Source organism: Archocentrus centrarchus, chromosome 2 (genome assembly GCF_007364275.1).
Source record: "Archocentrus centrarchus isolate MPI-CPG fArcCen1 chromosome 2, fArcCen1, whole genome shotgun sequence".
Classification (NCBI taxonomy): Eukaryota; Metazoa; Chordata; class Actinopteri; order Cichliformes; family Cichlidae; genus Archocentrus; species Archocentrus centrarchus.
The window spans coordinates 12818887-12841354 of NC_044347.1; the positions used below are offsets into that span (position 1 = coordinate 12818887).

The window sequence follows — 22468 nt, forward strand, 5'->3', positions numbered from 1 at the left end:
TTACGCTGAGAGACCTGGTGACCACAGTTGTTGTTTGTCTTTTATATAGACACAAAGTATTCCAGTTTCAGTGTTTTTATGAAGAGGTAGTCTAAAGCACTTGAAATATGGCAACTGGACTTCTTTTTAGTTTCTGAAAATGTTTCACGTCTCATCCAAGAACTCATGGAGAGCACCAGGCCCGTTCCCTTGGAGGCTGACAATCCCTGCCGTCATCTGGAGTTAAGGTCACATGGCCTGGGAAGAGGTCACAGGGCTGTGTCATCTGCTGATGCTGATAGCATCTGTTCGTCACTGCATGGTACTGATATAAATCTGAAGAATATCAGAAAATTCAACTGCTTAGTAGGTCAATGGGCATGAAAAGTAGGGAAAATCTAAATTAAAACCATTGGACTTAACTATAACCATGGTGATCAGTTAAATTCCACATTGTGCTAAAAAATACCTTAAACTTTGCCCTAGTGCCAGCAAATATAAATAAACAGGCATTTACATTATACTGTATTATGTTTATGAGTAATGGTGACTGTGCGCTCCTGAATACAGCAGAAGCAGCCGACTTACTTAAAGCAGCATCTGATCGCTGTGTCAGATTTCCTGATCATATCTGATCACATTTGAAGAACAAAGCACAATGACCTCAGTTTCTCTGAGCAGAATTGGGAAGAAAAAAAAAAAAAAAGGATGTTTGGTTTTGACCTTTGAAGCAGTCAGATGTGGTTTCTGTTTGTTTTGGTTGGGCTGAAGTGATGCAGAAAGAGGTGGAGGTGAACTTTGCCAGTCAGGAAATCAGAAATACGGGGCGGGGGGATTTCTCTTCTGGCTCTTATGGCAGTTTCCTAATGTTCGCAATCTGCGATAACGCATCTTCTTGTGTTGTTTACTCAGTGATTAAAATATTAAACATTATCCATTTTTATAGCTTTGCACCATCACATTTCATAGCCACTCCTGTCTTTTATTGTCCTCAAGGGATCAGGACTTTCTCCTCCTTTCCAGACCCCTTCACACAGCCTTTAAATGCCAAGGTAAAGACCCTACAATATGAGAGAGACACCCCAACAATCAGATGACCCCCAGCTGCCAGCAAGCACTCGGTGACAGCAGGGAGGAAGAGCTCCCTTTTAACAGAATAGAAGCAAGCACAGGGAGGGGCACCCTTTGAGAGGGCACCAACAAAAACACAGCACCAAACACTCACTACAGGAGAGAGCAGACAAAAGCTAATGACATGCAGTAACAGAGTAGAGGAAAAGCTCTCACTGTATCATGGGAAGTCCCCCAGCAGCCTGAGCGTATACCAGGAAAGCTAAGGGGTGGTTCAGGGTCAATAATGTTGCTTTAAGTGAGTCATAACTGTAGTCTAGCCTCGAGGTTTCTGTTTACTGTAAATCTTCTCCGTTGTTGCTCTCATCTCTTTCTTATCTGTCACGGGATTTACAATAAAAGCTTTTTTTTGGGGGGGGGGGGGGTGAAACAGTGCCACCACCACCCAAATGTGGTGTTGCACTCCCACATACCTGCAGGAGTCCAGAAGTTGAGTGATCGGCCAATCAGACGAGGTTAAAATCTTACCCAGCAGAGTTACCGATGCCCACTGCAACTAAAGCAGCAATTTAAAATTAAATCTCATAGCAAGGCAACACCAACACTCCAGCAAGTCTTCATATGGACAGGAAAAAAATAAGAATTTGGACTTTAAATGTGGAAAGTTGTGAAATTCAGAAGCCTGGGAAGAGGGCTTGGTGGGAAACTTGCGTGTGTGTGTGTGTGTGTAGTTTTTGTGTGTTTAACCATATTAGAGGGAAGAGAAGAATCATGTTTAAGTGATCAGTGTTCAATACTTTACTGTAATGCTGTTGTTTTAATAGACACAGTACTGCAAAGAAGTCTTGCGCTAGTTCTCATTTCTTTATATTTTTTGAGGAAAATGGAAAACAGGCGCAGAGATTTACTGAAACATTGAAGGACATTCAAAGCTCTTCTCCGATGTTGACTGCCGTTTGCTCGGTTCTCTGTCAAGATGATCCCACACTGCTGAAAAAGCAGCCAATGTCCAAAGAAAAACTTTGAAAGACCCTCAGGAGGCCTGGACATTGGAAGCAAAATATAAAGAAATGAGGGGTGGCTCAAGACTTTTGCACAGTGCTGTATATTTACATAATTTTTTTTTCAGAATCAAAACACATTTTATGTTTCATTTTAATAGTTACTCAAAAACAGCTGAGCTGAAACACAAACCTACGGAGAGTTCTCTGCTTATTCATCCTGAATAAGACAGGACATTTCTGGGAACAAAAACGCAGTAAAGTGAACTGAAAGGGCATAAAACCAAAAACGACTCCAGCAGTAACAACGTCTCCATCAAAGCTTTCATTCTGTCAATCATTTACAGCCTCACAGACATGACGAGAAGCTGTATCCAGGTTACAGGTGACACAATGAGGAAGTGCCACCAGGTGCCAGTGAATTAAAAAAAAAAAACCTTCCTGTTTGGTTTTATTAGTCCGGTTTTCGCTCCCTGAGGACGGCTTTGCAAGGTGCTCCTCGAAAGAACCACTCAGGTACGTAACAAAACAGGGAGTTTATCTTTAAATGCTGCAGTTTGTAACGGATTTAAATGACCAACTGTCTTTAAAACCTGCTATCATCTCACACCATGTATAATATGTATTCTGAGTAGGTGTCAGTATCATCACTGAGGCTAATTTGCAGGGGCTTTATCTGCTAAATGTATATTTGAGAGAAGAGTATGCACATATGGTGTGTGTTTTCTTATAAACGCAAGATACACATAATCTCTTTTGTGTGTTTGTAAAGGTTTAAGGTATTATTTAATACACTTCTAGTTGTTAAGATGTTTACAAGATGAGGAGAAACAGAAAAATGACCTGATAAAAACACAGTTCCTTTAAAAAGTGGAAGCTAAACAAAGAAAGAGATGACATATATCATATTGTACATTTGACTGTGTGTTTAGCTCCACTCTCTGATTCATTTATGAAAGTCAAACAACTGTGAATGACCATAAAACAGCATCTGGACACTATAAAAGTGCTTTCTCACTGTTTATGTTCATAAGACCATGAGGGATGCCATGTGCATATTTGCACAAGGTTAATAAGGTTACAGTGACCTTATATGGGGCCTAGTGAAATTTAAATAGTATAAATTCATAAATAAATAAATTAGTATAAATACATGTCTTCATGTTTAAGAATGAACTAAAGCTATCAAAAAAATGTGAAAAAACAACAAAAGTTTTGACTTTATGTACGAAACATCTCTGTCTTGTGTTGAAGAGATATCAGCTGAAGTTGAATTAGGGCCAGGCTGCACTTTCATATAATACCGCTTTGTACCACAAGGTTGTGCAATAAGTCAAGCTAGCCTTTATTTAAGCGGGAAAGCCATTAAGATGTTCTAATTTACAATGGGAGCTGGCAAACGACAAAATCTACTGATGGGATAGATTTTATTTTTTTAATAAATTAAAAATAAAAATCCATTAAAAGAGGAAAAAGCATCTCAGCACACCCACAGGTAAAATGCTGCCCCTGGTGGTGAAAATTTTAGTTAAAAGCAGAATAGAAGAAATTAACAAAACGTACCTTTAAACAAAATGTTTTATGTGTACAGAGGTGTGCAAGTCTTTCTGAATGACTTCCAAAGTTTGGACGTTGGCTGCTTTTTCACTCATTTTCAGTCCAGTCCTTGTACCTGACCATTTTCAGAGGAATTTTCCTTGTTTGTTTGTTTGTTTGTTTAGCCACTTAACTCTGATGTATGAATTATTCAAGCACAAAAACTCAAGGCATGAACCAGTGTTGTGTCTACACATACACAAAATTGTATTTTTGCACCAACAAGGTGATTCCCAAAGAGCTGTTAGCTGAAAACTTGGCATATCTCAGCATGGTATGCAGTGTGTCCTTGAAAAAAAAAAAAATAGAGGAAACAGGACAAGTGGGGGGCAAAAGAAGAAGTTTCAGGCCTAAAGAACTATCTACAGCAGATGAGCAGTATCCGAAAGTCACATCCTTAAGAAACAGGAAAAAATCCAGCAAAGACCTGACACAGGACCTGAGAGATCCATCTGGACCTTCAGTTGATGAATCCAAATTTGAAATTGACAGTATGTACAGAGGAGGTCAGGAGAGAGGTACAACAGTGAGTGTCTACAGCCATCTGTAAAACAGGGTGGAGGCTCTGTCATGGTTTGGGGCTGCATTTCAGTCAAGGGTGTTGGAGGTCTTTTTAAAATTGATGGAATTATGAAGTCAGAAAAGTGCCATCAGATTTTGATCCACCATGAAATACCATTTGAAAGACATCTGATTGACAACAAATTCATTTTTCAGCATGACAATGATCCCAAACACACTGCCGATGCAGTAAAAGCATACCTGGATAGAAAAACACACAGTGGAACACTATCAGTTATGGATTGTCCTCCCCATTATTATTGATTATTGAAGCAGTGTGGGATCATCCTGACAGAGAACAGAACAAAAGGCAGAAACATCCAAAGAAGAGCTTTGAATGTCCTTCAAGAATCCTGGAGAACTATTCCTGAAGACTACTTAAAAAAATGAGAAGAAAGCTGCCTCAGAGAGTTCAGACTGTGCTGAAGAATAAAGGTCACACCAATACTGACTTTCAAGCTTGTCCGAACTGTACAAACTCTGTGTTTGCCTTATTTGCTGTATTTCCATGTTTGTGCATGTTTCAGCAAAATCTCTGCATCTATTTAAAGAAACAAGGCTCAGGCCTTTGCACAGTCCTGTCCCAATGCATAATTATGACTAATGTTTTATGACTAATAAAAACAACAAAACTGCCAACTTGAGTTGCCAGCAGCTCACATGTCAAGATTTTTTTAGTATCGTTCAGGCAAATTCAACACTTTAGAACATTTTTATCAATTTAACAGTAAAGGATATAAATCTAACAGTTTAATATATAAAGATGACTCTATGAAGAACTTGCACATAGAACTATTACAGGAGAAGAGCTACAGGTTGATTAAAAAGGAAGTATCTGTAGTACCTATAGGAAGTATGACTGCACAGAGCTCATGAAGAGGAAGAGAAGCCCAAAAAAAATGCTGCCCTTTACTGTCTGTTGATAGTTTTTGTTGCTGCTCACTAACAGCTGCGTCTGTGTTTCTGTCCTCTCACAGGGAGCTGCAGGTGCTTGTTTGGCAGGTAACCCAGGAGATGAAGGAGGGGGGAAAAACACCGACCTGTGACTGCGAGAAAAGAAACAAGAGCAAGAACATACCGGACCTCAGATCTCAAAGTGCAAAATGATGGAGGTGTCACCTCCCATCTTCCACCTGGTTTTGATCTCCTGCTGACTCCTTCAGTAGCATCAGGACTTCCACTGCTATGACCTACCTGGCTCACACTGCCCACGCCCAGTTTGGCGCCCTCTGGCTGGCCTGCTTGGGCTGGATGCTCACCGGCGTGGCCCTTGGACTGATCCAGTGGAGGGTGTGGCATGTGTCGGACAGGGAGGTGATCAGCTCCGGTGTGGCGTGGGTCGGACTCTGGAGAGCCTGCTTCAACAGCTACACTGTGGTCAGTGAGGGCTTCAGGATTATGTACTGCAGGTACATCAGACTCACCGATTCCTTCACTCCACCTGAGATTGCTGCAGGTCAGGTCCTCATGCTCCTGTCTCTGCTGGTGGGGCTTTGCGGGAATGCTGGTGGTGTTTACTCCATGAGGAATGCCTACTTTGGGAAAGGTAAAATCTCTCTGATCCGCCCAGGGTTCATCTTCACAGGAGCTCTGTGCTTACTGGCTGCCGGGACATCTCTCGTGCCTCTCCTGTGGAATCTGAGCACAGTGGTGACCAATCAGACCATCAATTTCCCGCCTGAGTTTAAACTCCCCCCAGCACCTGAGTCGCAGCACGTGGGGGGCGGAATTGCAGTCGGGATTGTGGGATCAACCCTGATGATTGTGTCTGGGATTATTTTCTGCTCATATAGATTACCTCTGAGAGAGCAGTTGGCGCTGGAAAATGCCAGCGGAGGGCAGGATAACCCCACGTTTGAGTCTCAGGAACACCTGTGAGGTGTTTGTGTGGCTGCGAAATAGAAAAACTCACCAAAGAAACACCTCAAAATGATGAAATGGCAAAAAAAAAAAAAAAAAGGAAATTTTTGCACAGACTTCTACTTATTTAGTTCCTCGAGTGTTTACAGTGACTCATCAAGTTTTATAATCTGGAGGAGGGTGAACTGAATGACTCATCTCCTGACAGTAAACACCATTAACGCCCTCACCTTCATGCTTAGAGGCACAAAAATGAAGAAATCTCAACGCTTATGGTTTAATATTAGAGCCAAAACAGATGAATGGAAATAAAGCTTTTCACTGTACATACAAGTTTTTAAGCTACTTACTTAAGCTGTTGTGTAAATGTGACTCATCTTCTAAATAACTGAATGTTAATGTTACACAATCTGCTGTACATGCATGTGTTTTTTTTTTTTAAATGCCACTTCCTCATCAGATCACAGTTTTGATGTTTTCTTGCGCTTTGACTGAGGTAAATGTGAAAGTGAGAATACTGTGACCTCCCAGGGCTTTTAATCTGCAGTTCTCTGAAAACACCTCAGTTATGTATTAATGAGTCACAAGAAAGGCTGTAAGTCGCAGCATTCAGATGGATGGTTGTTAGTTTGTAACGAATAAGTAATTCCCACCACTTCTCTTCAGAGGTCTGGGAATGTAAAAGGGTTTGCTATTTTATTCCTGAGTGTAAATATAAATGATTTTTACTGGATTCCTGTGGCTCAGTCAATATCTGATTGAAAAAAAAAGACCCCCCCCTCCCTTTTTTTTTGTACTTCCCTTAAACTGGAGTGAAAGTGTAAACTTTAGTTCCTGGTTTTATTCTTTAACCAACTGAGATAAAAATATAAAAAGTAAAATACAGTATAAAATATTTTTTTCATTCAAAAGTATCAGGAGACAAAATAACGGAAAAGAAAATACATCAAATCCAAAATTATAAACTGACGATGTGTTAAAATAACATGCTGGGGAAAATATGCTAAATTACAATACATATATAAAATAAATGGAGAACTATAAAAAGTATGGCATAAAATGCAAAATTACTTTTTAAAAATAAAGAAAATTATAAAATTATTGTAACCCCTCAATTATTGGAAATTATGAAATTTAATGTACAAAATAAAATTTAAATTCATAAAATAAACTATGAAAAGAAAATTACAACAAATATATAAAATTATTTTTAAATGGTATAAATTAAAAAGATAATAAATGAAAAAGTATAAAATTAAAAATTATAATAAGACAATAATAATGACTTATTAGTTGAGGTTCAATCCACAGCTGTGAAAAAGTTTTACATTTAATCTGATATTTGCTCACCAACTGGCAAAATACAAAAATTCACATCTGATCTAAACATATTTGTTTTCCTATGCATATATCCCGCATGTTTCCAGCTCCATACTTCTATTCTCAGACTCTACTAGAATAGTTTTGCATGATCAACAGTTCAAAAATAACCGTTGTCCTATACTGGGCCTTTGTGCAGCCCCTCAATTCATCCTCTGTACTGCAGCTCAAGCTCCAGTTAATCATTTGGTTAACAGTACTTCAGTGGCTCTGCAGCAATCGTGTAACCAGCATGACTGAGGATGACTCTGGAGTGGGCCTGTGCAGGTCAGACTTTGGGATGTACCCCTCATGTCTCTGATGCTAATAAGAGGTTATGCACACCTGTTAAATGAATTCAGGTGTTCTCAGTCCCACTGCCACCGGTGTATAAAATTAAGCACTTAGCTGTGCAGTCTGCCCTTACAAACATCTGTGAAAGAACGGCTCGCACTGAAAAGCTCACCGAGTTTGAGTGCGGTTCTTAAAGCATGACCTCACTCAAAAACTGAACTACTAATGGAAATGTGCCGAGTGTGCGCTCACAGTCCGCTGCCGCAGTGTGTCGGGAGTTCACTGATCCCCTTCTGTTTGTAAAGCTGTTCAGCCCATTCAAACAGGATAAATGCTACAGGAAAAGCATCACAGGTCCACTTTAAATTAATGGAATACTACAATTACAGAAAGCAGACACACAATAAAATACACTACACACCAGTTTGTTTGTTTTTAAATATTTTATTCAAAAAAGCCAAAAGCTCATCTCCAGAATTTCAAACCATCTGTAATCAATGTTCCTCGAGCGGCGGACAGTCCCTTCACCTCACTGAGATCAGTGTTATGGCTCAAATCACAGCCCTATACGTCTAGGTGGAGTTTGGGTGGAGCAGATATCACTGATGCACAAAAAGGACAAATTTTCAGCAGCCGGTTGAGGAAATCTAATCGAGGCAGTTTTTTTTTTTTTTTAAATGCACACACCTCTGGGAAATGACAATCCACTGATAATTGGATAACTTTATTTAAAATTGCTTTCATTGATAAACTCTGAAGTGCGGCCTTAACCTTTAACCTGATGTTCTGAGTTTCTGTGACGATAAGCTGCACAAACAGCTGATTTAAATGCGACACAGAGTCCTGGGGCTGCGTTTAACCTTCTGGAGGAACTTCATACAGTACACAGATTAAGAGTTTCATTCCAAAAACCAGGAAAGAAAAGCTTTAATAAAAACAAGCACCGACACCACACCAGAAGACTTTTCTTTGCACAAATTGCTGGAGGACTTTTAAAAATCTCTGTGACTGTCAGCAAGGAAAAACGTGTCTATAACATGTTTATATTTTCATATATTATTACAGAATGAAACCCTTGAACATTATTAAAATAAAGACACTGGAAATATACATGGCATATCATTCAAACACACTAATACTGAATACAACATATACAAGTAAAGAGCAATTCCTTAAAAAATGAATTCAAATCTGAAGTAGTTTCATATCAGGTTGGTTATTATCATTTTACAACATGGTGCAGTGTGTGAAACATGGCACACGGGAGGCTGCAGATGATTCAAATCAACACAAACAAACCCCTCCTTTTGATGTGAGTTACAGACAGACTGTCCACTAATCCAGCTGTTTATGAGCCATGAATGTCACACAAAACATGTGGAATGAAGCCTCTAAAATGGTGAAAAATAATAACGTTTTTTCCCAGATGTAGATGAAAACTTAAAGGAACAGTTCATCCAGAAATCCCTGACTTTGTCACCACGTTTATACCTGGGATAAACATTTAATCTCAGCTACAATCGAAAATGAGAGACATCGCTGCCACATGTTCGAAGATCATCTAATGATGCCTCCACCTCAGCTCGAGCGAGGCCGACGAAAGGAAGCAGAAGTAACGCCGACCGAGCCTCGATAATTTGCATCGAGTCGACAGGAAGAAAATTTAAATAGCAAAAGTAAAGGCCCACAGGTGGGATGTCTGTGGGGCTGTGTAATTAATCAAAAATTTAATCGAATTATGGCATTCAATAATTATGACAACAGGATGAAACAAAGGCAACAAATTATTTTTATGCATTATTTTTTTTACATCTTCTGCAGGCTGTGGCAGGTTTAGTTCGGCTTGTTTCCCCTCAAGCTACTCCTCTGGCACTCCGAGTCATTTGGCTCCTCACTGTCGTGATGCTGTGAAAATCTGGGTGTCATTTTAGATAGTAGTTTTAAAATGGAGAAGCAAGTAAGTGCTGTTACCAAAATCAGTTTTTACCAACTCAGAGTTATTGCCAAGGTAAAACCTTATCTCCCGCAGCAGGACCTGGAAAAAGTTATTCATGCTTTTATTACTTCCCGCCTGGACTACTGTAATTCTCTGTACTTTGGCATAGATCAATCATCTGTGCGCCGCCTGCAGGTAGTCCAGAATGCGGCAGCTCGTCTTTTAACCGGTTTAAAAAAGCATGAACACATTACCCCAGTCCTGTCATCCCTTCACTGGCTCCCTGTCCGTTTTAGAATCGATTTTAAGATTTTATTGCTTACTTTTAAAGCCTTAAACGGACTGGCACCTTTGTATCTGTCTGAGCTGCTTCACTGTCACACCCCTGTAAGAGCTCTGAGGTCATCGAACCAGCTGCTCTTACAGAGGCCTAAAACTAGACTAAAACAGAGAGGTGATCGAGCTTTTGCAGCAGCAGCACCAAAGCTATGGAACGATCTACCTCTCCATATCCGCACAGCTCAGACGATACACACATTTAAATCTCTATTAAAAACACATTTCTTTTCCTTGGCATTTGGCTGCAGTGCTACCTCCTTTTAGATGATTGTTTTATGGTATTTTATGGTACTTGTTTTAAACGTTTTAATTTTTAATTTTCTTATGTTATTTATTGTTCTTAATGTTTTTATTTATTTATTTTTATTTTATTATTTTATTTATTTATTTATATATTTTTATTTTTATTTAGTATAGTCCTTGGGGTTACAGATCTTGTACAGCACTTTGGTCAACGTCGTTGTTTTAAATGTGCTTTATAAATAAACTTGACTTGACTTGAGCCATGAAGGCAAAAAAATGAGAACCCATCAGTGTTACAAACACCTTTAAAAATTATGGAAAATTCTGCATAAATCCCCCATGACAGACGAATGTAACATTACAGATCTCTGACATCAGAGGAGGGGTTCTGAACTGACTTTGGTTTATGGGCTACATACACACCGATCTGATCTCAAAAAGATCAGACCAGTAAAACCAAATCATTTTAACCTATAACACTCCCTTTCTTTGGGTACCTTCACATGTACTGAATTGTCTAATAGATGCTGAACAGCCTGAAATGAGTGCAATTTGAACAGAAAGAAGGGGGAAAAAAAAGGCACGCCTGCATGACTCTTCAGCTGAAAGAACATATTTATGTCTTCGCACAAATGCAGCAAAGGAGCCCAAAAACAAAAAGCCAAAGTCGTCCTCGTCTGTGAGACTTCCTGATGATCCTTTGATATGAATTTCCACTTAGAGGTACTAAATTTAAATTCTTCTGTTTAAAATAGTCTAAAAGCTCTTAAACTTCATTAAAGCTATCATCAGAACGTGAAGAAACAAATGCTGCGTGTTGTGTTGATGGAGATATAAACTGAGGCTGAACTAGGACTGGGCTGTACTTTGATGTGATACCAGTTTCTACCACAAGATGGTGAAGTGAGTGACTGTAACCTTTATTTAACCCTGGTAAATTATTAAAGGACAGATTCTTATTTACAAACAGGCAACGCCTCTGAGGAAATATCAGTAGGGGCTAAAAACACTGCCCCTGGTGATGAAAACTAAATTCTGCAGGTTCTGATTCAGTTGTTTTAACAACAACAACAAAAAACCCTATTTAAGATAGATGATGTTTCCAAATTTGAGGTATTGCATTAAATAATCGTGATTATATTTCTCCCATAGATGAAGCAACCCTAAGTCTCAGTATCCAGATGTTAATATCAAGTGTAAATACATCACGTGGTCAGCTTCTTAACCAAAACGATTACGTAGTACTCCACCTTATCGACCAAATATGGTCACTTCTGGCTCAAAAGCTTCAAAATTTCCAGAATCCAGTAGGTGATACAACGATGGTTACATGCAAAAACCAGTCAGATTTTTCCTTTTCACTATAACATGACTAACCTTGACGGTTTTCCGCATTTTTGGTTGTTAGAATTATGCAAAAGCTGAATTTCATCTAACTTCGTGAAGGGTTGGAGCGCAGATCAAAGCAGAAGATCAATTTAAACTTTAAAACTATCAAATCCCACACTGTCTCGACCCACAGGTAACACCTAAAATTCACATGTGGGCCTTAAAACCAAAACGCTTCGGAGAAAACTGAAACAAAGCTGACAAACCTTTTCATTTTGGGTGAACTATTCCTTTTCTGCAGCTGGTTATCAAAGCATTATTTGCCTCTTCTGACACAACTGCACAGAGAAGATAAAACCACAAGAAAAAAAGTGTTTTGTTTTGGTAAATGTGGGCTGAATTCATCTCTGCACCTCAGAGAACCAGGGGTCCGTGTCCTCGGTCTATTCACCTGCCTGTCCTCACACACATGGAAGCCCTAATTTAGTCCATTTTGATCCAGATGGTTTGAAACTGAACAAAAATACGTACATACATACATACAAAATAAAATATAAAATAAGTAAAAGAGGAAGAAGAAATAAAAGGATTTAGAAATGCAGGAAGTTTAATCGTTCCAAAGTCCGCCGGTCTGTTCTTGATACACCTCGATCACGTCCTCGTCCTCCATCCCCAGCTGATGTTAACACACAGCACAGACAGACATTTTAGTACGACAATAATTTCTTAGGTTATTTACAGTGTGCCAAACCCCACCTAGCATGCACACCCTGTTCTCTGGCCTCTCCTTTAATAATACAAAAAAAAAATCATAAACACACGATGACAAACAAAAGAAAGTTCAAATTTTAAATAAGTGCTTAAATTAGCTGAAAAAAGCTCATCATTGTCTTCTTCTTTCAGGGGTCACCACAAAAAATCATCTGCCTCCATCTCACCCTATCCCAGCATCCACCTCTGTCACACCACCCCTCTGCACTACATCCATGAATCTTCTCTGAAGTCTTCCTCTTTTCCTCCTGTCTGGCAGCCTGATCTTTAACATCCTTTGTCTCTCTCCTCGGCACATTTCCAAACCCTCTCAGTCTTGCCTTTCTAACTTTGTCTCCAAACTGCTCAGCCTGAGCTGTCCCTCTGATGTACTTATTTCTAATCCCGCCCATCCCGGTCACTCCCAATGAGAATCTGAACATCTTCAGCATCTTGGCACCATATGAGATGCTTTCTATAGATCCACTGGTACTACGTTTCCACTGCTGAGGTACCAGTGCTGGTGCTGGTTTCAATGAACCGGCGAAATGCTTAAGAACGAGCCTGCGTTTCCACCGCGTTTTGTGAACTGATCCTTTATATGGGCGGGTCCTCATCTGGAAACAGAAGCCGAAGGGCACAAACGTGGGAGAACACACTTCCCTTTTGTAAACTCTACTTCTTGTGCTGCGAACATATTTTACTGTCTAAACAAAACTACTGCAGCATCTCTGTGCACAGACAGCGATTACGAGCAAGACAACAAGTACACACTTTGTGTCTTTTTATCTGTTATAAACTGACACAAAGCAGCAAATTCAGCCTTAGGGCCCAACCTAATTCACAGCCGTGAAAATCGCATGGCTTTTCTCGTGTAATACACACCATGCAGAAAAACTTTATGGTGTCACGCCCTTCTGCTGTTTGCGTCACCCGTTCTTGGTTCCAGACCAGCTAGCTTATGGTGCCGGAGTTGAACCCGTTTTTTTTGGCCAAGAACTGAGTGAGTTTGCGGTGGAAAAAAACGCTGAACGGTTCAAATACTGGCACCGGCACCGGGTCGGTCGAAAAGGGGCCAAAGACGCACTGTAGCTCCTTCTGACCTTCTCTAGACCTCTCCATCAACACGCTCAAAGCAAACATCACATCTTCTCACTGCTCGCTGATCATCACCTCTCTTCTTAACCTGGCTTCAACAACTCTTTCCCATATCTTCATGGTATGGCTCATCAGCTTCATCCCTCTGTCATTGCTATAGCACTGCACATCATCCTTGTTCTCGAAAATCATTTCCAGTACACTTCTTCCCCATTCCTCAAGCCTCCTCTCACTCTCCAAGATCATTTTAACCCTCTAATAGCGGACAACCACTGCCAATTCACCTGTTACCTGCCATGAACAGCTGGTTAACACCAAGCATATCACCACTGAGACGTCAGATACTTTAAATTACCGTAATTACGCTACGTTTGTCCTATCGGAAAAACGGTTTCTCTCTCTCTTTCACTCGGTCTTAACCAGCTGTTCACGGCTAGTAGGGGCAGGTAATGGGTGCTTCAGCGGTGATCACCCGGCGTTATAGGGTTAATGTGGCTGTTAGTGCTCAGCGGCAAATACAGCCACGACCGCAGTGTCAGAGCACTCACGGTAAATGGAAAGCGGCATTAAAGTGTCAGACTTAAACGGACGCTAAAGCCTAAAGATGAAAGGTTACCTCTTTGGGAGTCTGGTTGTCTGCGATTCTCTGCCCTTCAAACAGAAACCTTAGCGTGCTTGCTGGGACACCCTGGAGTAAAAACACAAACACAAAGGTTTTTTTAAAGTGACTTATTTCTCAGCTCTCAGCCTTCTGCGTGTGGCCAGGAACCAAACTTGTGTCACTGATTTACCTGTCTCTGGCTGTACGACTCCTTCAGCTTCTTTAGATGTGTCGTCATTTTCACCTTAAAGTGGATTTCACTACTGTCCTGTGGGGGGGGGGGGGAGCAAGAGAGTGATGAGAACCCACATACGACATCAGGAACTTTAATGTGTTTATGAAGCAAGAAGCTAAAACTTATGACACCTCTGGCTGTAAATAACCTTCAGTTTGTGTTGTATTAACTCAGATTCCACAGCGCAGGTGGACTGTAACACCTCTGACTCTCAAATGACCCAGTGCCACACATTTCTGTGCCCTGCTGTGATATTTTTTACTGTGTGGGGTCATTCATGGAAGTTTTTAAATACCACAGGCTTTGATTTTATTTAAATGTTTTTCACTACTTTGTAAAGTTTTGCATCTTTTTTTCCACAGATATTGCAATAATCTAAATTTTTTGAGTGTTTTTGCCTCAAATATTTGAAATATTCCACATCTCCAAACCAGATCTTTAAATTTAGCTTGAAATACAAGAATGAGAGTAACAAAAAGATGAAAACAGACTCATAAAATACAAAAAAAAGACAGAAAAACACAATTAATGACAAAACAGTCCTTAACAGTGTTGCCTCTTGTCTTGGATCCTGTCTGTGACATTCATGGAGAGGATCTCAAGGCGAATCAGGAACCTCAGAACCCTGCATTTTTTTTTTTTTTTTTTGAAGATGATATGGTTCTGCTGGCTTCATTAGAGCGTGACCTTCAACAGGCACTAGAGCAGGAAACGTCAACTGGTGGCCCGTGGGCCACATCCGGCCCGCCAGAGGTTTCCATCCAGCCCCCCCAAATAGTACTGCCGCAGGTACTATACTCCAATCAATCATGTTGTGTCAGAACCCATTAAATACCTTATAAATACCTTATAAACCTTGTGGAAAGCCTTCCCAGAAGAAGCTGTTATAGCTGCAAAGGGTGGGCCAACAATATATTAACCCCTATGGATTAAGAATGGGATGTCACTCGAGTTCATGTGTGTATGAAGGCAGATGAGTGAATGCTTTTGGAAATAGTGTATGTTTCTTAATATAAAACACCACTTGGAGCCCACCAATAAAAGAATGAGTGAAAATGTGAAGCTTCCAGTCAATTTTAAACCAAAACTCTGAAAATGGCCTGCTCTGGCCCAGGTAATATTCTCAGCACCTCAACAGATATGAAATCACCACCTACTGACCAGTCAATTCTGAAAGACCCCTCAGACCTCTGTGCACACAATTTTACAACAGCTTCATTCTACTACAAGCATGAATATATGATCCTGAAACACAGTACCTATTTGTACTTGCTGACCTGATATCAAATTTGCATGCAGACTGAGCCTTCGTTTCAGTTCTATTTTTATATTTATTCTTTACTTTCAGGCTGTTCATCACCACTGAGGCAGCAGCTGAAAGAATAAAAACTAAAAACAGTAAACATTAATGGAAATACTTGATAATAATCCATCAGATTCTCCCGTGTCTTAATGATAGAGCTGTGATATTGATATCGACAAGTCTGTTAATTCACATAGTCGGCTGTTTTTGCTGCCTCTTTTTCTTGGCTTCAAACAGGCTAAACTTTATCAATATACATGTTTTCCAATCTTACAGACCAAAGCACTTTAACACGTTCACATAGTCATACAATGCTTTTAACATTAAATTACTGTTCAGCACTTTTCCTCTCTCACTCTCTCACGCACACACACACAGAGCTGCTTTGTCTGAGGCAGCTGTGCTGCTTTCAGCCTGTATTATGCTTTAACCTCTTTATATTTTCCCCACATTAAAATTTCATCTTTCTTTGTAAAAATCAGATCCTCTGCTGCCAGTACTCTCATCCATAACTGTGATGGGTTAGATGCCCCCCCTTTCATCTAAACACACTCTAAAACTCTGGGCTAACTTGGTGAGTTGATAACCAGCTTTGTGTGACCGCTTACTCTGACTGCCGATGTTAGAGTAAGTAGCTAAAGCATTTGCCTAACATGCAAAAGATCCTCAGTTTGAGACCGGGAAGACACACAAATCCCTGGGAAAACTCCATTAGGAAGGACATTCGGCACTAAAAATAAATAAGTCTGCGCCAAATATGTGGATTCATCTGCCATGGCAACAACTTGCAAATTAGGGAACAACCAAAAGAAGCTTTCCCAATACCGATAATTGGTGATTCACAAATCAGACATATCAGCCAATATTTTTTGCCCCCCCCCCCCCCCCCCCCCCCCCCCCCCCCTTCAGAAACAGATTTCCCTCACACTTGTGTCGTGTAGCTACTTATCGTCTCATTTATGCTCCGCCCGACTCATTTCAGCTGGTTGCTGTGTTTGTGGCATTTCAAGCACATCTTGCAAGCAGGGAAGTTGTGACACGTTTGAACACAAACTACGGGCAAACTGTGCAACGTCAACACTCATAACATGGTTGAAAGATGGTTTTCCTATCTCTCGATTACATTTTAATTTTCACTGATCGGCCATTACAAATGCTGATAAAAACATAATAAATCAATCCTCACAACAATGCGTGCCTAGACCTTCACTGACAAGAGTGAAAAATTGCGATCGCACATCACTGTGTAGGGTGCACCTTGCGGCAGCTTTTGCTGAATGAGCACATGAACGTATATCCCTTGAGGTGGGGTTGTTGTGTTTAAAGATTTGGCCCCGTGCTCCGGCATAGTAGCGTACTTCTGCAACATAGTTTTCTGCGTGAACCAATCTGTCGCACAATCCAACATTTTTAAATGACAATTTAAAATGGATCCTGCAGATAAGCTGGCAAAAAAATAATACAGGAAGGTGGGTAACACAACTGGCTCTCAAAGCATTAAAACATAAAAAGGCTTGCCACTGAGGTGAGTAGTCAGCCTCAGTGGCCCCCAGACCCCCAGCCTTCGCCTCACGCTATGCACCCAGATTCTGGAGAAATTCACGCTCCACGCTCCTAAAGCTGAACAGCGTGAATTTTCACACCTGCAAAATATATAAATCCAGGACTGATGAATAGCTAATATTGGCAGAAAACGTCAGCCTGCCGAGGTTATCGGTCGGGCTCTATGGATAAGTCAAAAGACCACCACAAGCATCAGTCAAGACTCATGCCAAATATTAGATTTTTATTAATAGGGCCACTGGGCAGATTATTGATTTGGTTCTTCTGTTTCATTTTATGTACACTTTATTTTTATATACATAAACCCTTAGACTCTTGTACATACACACCTCTGGTCATAGAGTCCGGCATTATTTTGATAACAGCCTCTCCTGCCTCTCCGGAGCTGACTCTACAGTAACATTGCTATCAATAACTCAAAGTGTATGAGTAACAACTATTAATAACATAACACATACACACCTGACCAATCACTTTTAGTTTGATGTACTCTCCGTCTTTCTTATCCCCTCCGTCTTGGCTGGATGGTTTTGTCTCCTAAAAGTAAACAAACAGCAAATAAACAAAACACTTCCAAACACCACACACACATGCACACACCCGTATATATTTATATATTTCCAACGGGCCCGAAAGCTTAATGTCGCTGCTTTGTGGTCAACACTGACACTATTTTCCTGCTGTTTCAGTTTCACATTACTGACCCGCAACAGAACTTTAAGAAAGAAACCAGAGCTAGCCGCTAGCTGCTACATAAGCTGTGACTTCAGGGCCTGAAGCTACATGAGCTAACGGCTAGCATATTAGATGACCCGATACGAGGTAGCGGCCGTAAATAAACGCTAACCAGTCTTTTTCCATTTCCTACAGGTGATAAAACAGCACGGAGTCTTCAGAGATCGCGTCTTACCGTATCTGACATGTTCCTTCTCTGTGTGTGCTGAGCAAAAATACACTGACAATAGATGAAGCGTTAGCTCAGAGGCGCAGCTGCTGCCTGATGTTGCTCGACATTAACCTGAAGTGACGCAGTGAGCTGCGTCTTTCAAAATAAGAGTCTCTCTAATGCAAAGTAGTGTCGTGAAAGCTTAATTTTGAAAAATGGGGTCGGCAACCTGTACTGTAAAAAGAGCCCCCCCCCCCCCCCCCGAAAAAACACTGTATGGAGCCGTTGTTGTGCCAAAAAGTGATCGTCTGCCAAAAAGTGATTGCCAGAAAATGATTGCCCATATTTAAACTGTTGTAAATGACTTGCTGACCTATAATCTGTGAAAAATATGTCAAACATATCTCTCGTGAATGATATCAAGTCATTTTGAGTAAGAAACAACATTTCCATCACAAGGTAGAAGCTGCAATCAGTTTTTGGCAGCGACTTTTATATATTCTTTATTTGTCAGGGTAAAAACTGCGATTGGCCAGATTTTTCAAGAGATATGTGGCCAAGAGGGCAGCAGAAATCAGAACAAATATGACATTACACTCTATAAAGATATTTAAGTGACCAAAGAGGACTGGATTTATTATAATGTACGTGCAAAAATGCAGAGTCAAAAACATACTTGAATAACAGGTCATTTCTTCATTTTATATCTAAGCCCTTCATAAATCCTATTGACTACACTCTATTCACCAATATGAGCAAATACATTACACATAAAAGCACATAGAAACATCAAAAATCACTTTCTGGCATACGATCACTTTTTGGCACAACACCGTAAAACATAATGAACCCCTATGATGTGAATCCTATTAAGTATCATATTAAGTATCATATTTGGTACTTTGCCTTTATAATTTTATTCAAATCTTAATTGTTTTTTGGTTGCAATTTTCAGGGGTCGCCACAGCAGATCATCTGCCTCCATCTCACCCTATCCCTACATCCTCCTGTCACACCAACCCTCTGCATGACCTCCTTCACTACATCCATGAATCTTCTTTGTGGTCTTCCTCTTTTCCTCCTGCCTGGCAGCTCCAGCTTCAACATCCTTTTTCCAGTATATCCACCATCCCTCCTCTGCACGTGTCCAAACCATCTCAGCTTTGCCTCTCTGACTTTGTCTCCAAACTGCTCAAATTGATCTATCACTCTGATGTACTCATTTCTAATCTTGTCCATCCTGGTCACACCCAATGAAAATCTGAACATCTCCAACTCAGCCTCTGGCCTTGTTGTCAGTGCTAGCATCTCCAAACCATACATTATAGCAGGTCTCACTACCATGTCTATCAGAAATCACCCCTGACACTCATCTCCATCTGCTCCACCTGGGTCTAACAATGGGTCAAAGGATTTCACCCCGATACCTAATGGCAGTCAGGGTACCGTTGCCTAGCCTGTAGAGGTCTATGCATCCTTCCATGGATGTGCCTCCCCAGGCCATCACTGACCCACCACCAAACCAGCCATGCTGAACGATGTTACAGGCAGCATAACGTTCTCCACAGCTTCTCCAGACCCTTTCACATCTGTCACATGTACTCAGGGTGAACCTGCTCTCATCTGTGAAAAGCCCAGGGCACCACTGGTGGACCTGCCAAGTCTGGTTTTCTATGGCAGTCGGGCTCCACAGTGCCAGGCAGTGAGCACAGGGCCCACTAGAGGACGTCGGGCCCTCAGGTCACCCTCGTTAAGTCTGTTTCTGATTGTTTGGTCATAGACACTCACACCAGCGGCCTGCTGGAGGTCATTTTGTAGCTCTGGCAGTGCTCATCCTGTTCCTCCTTGCACAAAGGAGCAGATACTGGTCCTGCTGATGGGTTAAGGACCTTCTACGACCCTGTCCACCTCTCAACAGTGGCCTCCACCTGTGAAACCATTCCTGTTTTGGGGGTTATCTTATTGTTGCCCCTCTAGTTCACCTGCTGTTAATGTCATTAACACCAAATCAACTGAAACCGATTAACAACCCCTTCTGCTACTTAACTGACTACACAGTGCAGAGGACAGATGTTTATCTGTCAGTCGGTATCTGTAGTCTGTGGATTATCATGTTTTTAGTTTACTTTACGATGACGCACACATATGAACTTGTATTTTTACTGGGCATCAATGGAAAAAAAAAAAAAAACAAGAAAAAAGAAAAAAGAAAGAAAAAGGTGCATTTACAACAACAAAGAGAAAGGTAAAATTATACTGTTAATTTATTTAACCCTCACTAAAATCAAGCAAAGCAAAAAAACAAAAACAAAATACACCAAATCCAAACTTACATTAAAGGCAAATAAAAATAAAATGCTGATCCAAAAGGGCAGAAAACTGTGAACAAATACGAAATGATCAAAAGTACAGGTCACCTGACCTGTGAATATTGTTGCTCATTAAATTCTTTAAAGATGAAAACGCACATTTTAAAGGAATGAATGCTCGTTGCCTCCTTTATTTGATTTTTATCAAGCTGGGTGTAACAATCTAAAGACCAAAACCATAAAACCCTGTCTCAATAGCACAAGTTCTAAATGCAGTAATAAACACAGACAACATGAAGAAGCTCAAACTAAAACATTAGTTAAAATCAGTGAGAAGAAGACACATTACAGAACACATGGGGCTGTTTATCTTATTTCGTTAATGTCAGGTGTACTTAAAAAACAACCCTATGACTTTCTAGTCTCTCTTTTTTTATTGTGTTTTTATTGCAGGATCATTTAAAAGCTATCAAACACAACATAATGTTATTCATAAATTAATTACCTCTAGCCAATACAAGCTGCTATAAAAAACACACTTGACTGGTTTGATCGGCCCTTAAAACACGTGAACACTGACTTATTTTGAACTTTTTAAAACCTGCTTTTATCTCATCTGGCTGATATTAGGACTTCCGTTTGTGGTTGGTCTAAACTGTTCCCCATATATTTGGGCTTGTTAGCAGCCACAGGACCCAAGCCACTTGCAGTCACTGAGACAACCATGAACTCTGTATACCAAAATATTCTAGAGGCAAATCTTGGCCCAAACTGGGTCATGCAGCAAATCTACAACAGAACGGCTGAAAAAGAAAAGAACTGATGTGCTGCAATGATTGAATCAAAGTCCAGACCTCAACCCGACTGAAATACTGTGCTGGGACCTTAAGAGCGCTGTGCATGAACAAATTCCCACAAACATCAATGAACTCCTCCAAAATTCCTCCACAGTGATGTGAGAAACTGATAAAGTCATACAGAAAATGATAACTTCAAGTTATCGCTGCCAAAGATGCTTCTGCAAGCTACTGAGTCATGGAGTGTGATTATGACTGTACACTTAGATAGCCAGAGTCATATATACTAAAACTATAGAACATAAAGACATGTATAAAAACTCACATATACTAAAGCACATGAACACACAAAACAGACACTTTGTGACAGCATTTCAGATCATACCAGCACATTTTATTAACCACTGTTTTATACATATGGACAAAGAATTAAGAGACAGTGACATTATACAGATAAAGATAAGACGTACTTTAATTCTTTCAAATTTCAAGTGAAATAATGAGCATAACAAGTAAATTAATCTACAAATTAAATATATATATATATATATATATATATATATATATATATAAATATATATATATATATATATATATATATATATATATATATATATATATATATATATATATATATATATATATATATACATACATACACACACACACATTTTCCTTCACTTATGTAATTAAGGGTCCCGGAGGGGGCTGGAGCCTATCCCAGCTGTCACAGGCCGAGAGGTAGGGTACACCGTGGACACCTGTTAACCTTTGGACTAAGGAGAACCTGGAGAGATCCCAGTCAGAGAACATACACACAAAGGCCCCAGACTGTATTTGAACCCAGATTCAGGCAGCAGTGCTAACCACTGCACCACCATGCCACCACCGAGTGTATTCAGTATATTAATCCGTTATCCAAATTTTATGCGCCATGTGAGGGACTATCGCTATGACTTCGTTATACTTGCATAATGACAATAAAGACTCTTGAATCTATAAATCTATATAACAATAATATAAATAATATAGAAAGCATTGTAAAAATAAAAACTAAAATAACTCAATTATTTTAGTCATGTCAGCTGGTTATTTAATGCCAATCAAAAGTATTTATTATTTAACAGGAAACGCAAATTTCTCTGACTTGACAGGTCGTATTTTTTTATTAGACTCTTCCAACGAGGTTGGGGTTAAGACCTGCCAAGTTTCTCAAAGTTAAACGTGATATCCAGTTATTACCTGTCAAAATAAAACTCATAATAAAACACAATACGTATTTAATTATATGTCCTTTTATATTGTCTCCGTACTTCCGGTATAAACGAACTAATACTTGCTAGCTTGATGGCGCTGTG

At 40.0% G+C, this 22468-nt stretch overlaps 2 protein-coding genes across 2 annotated transcripts; one reads left to right on the forward strand and one right to left on the reverse strand.

Moving 5' to 3' along the window:
* Window positions 1-5325: 5325 nt before the first annotated feature.
* LOC115790578 (claudin-34-like) lies at window positions 5326-6086 on the forward strand. The gene has a single exon (XM_030744400.1). It carries the CDS (start codon window positions 5394-5396, stop codon window positions 6084-6086), a length of 693 nt encoding a protein of 230 aa, XP_030600260.1. The 5' UTR covers window positions 5326-5393.
* Window positions 6087-10387: 4301 nt separating this feature from the next.
* Window positions 10388-18159, reverse strand: sumo1 (small ubiquitin like modifier 1). Its single transcript, XM_030755389.1, has 5 exons — window positions 18029-18159; window positions 17581-17655; window positions 14208-14285; window positions 14033-14104; window positions 10388-12244 (listed from the first exon to the last, which is right to left on the reverse strand). Exons 1-5 carry the CDS (start codon window positions 18038-18040, stop codon window positions 12176-12178), a joined length of 306 nt encoding a protein of 101 aa, XP_030611249.1. The 5' UTR covers window positions 18041-18159; the 3' UTR covers window positions 10388-12175.
* Between the last annotated feature and the right edge of the window lie 4309 nt (window positions 18160-22468).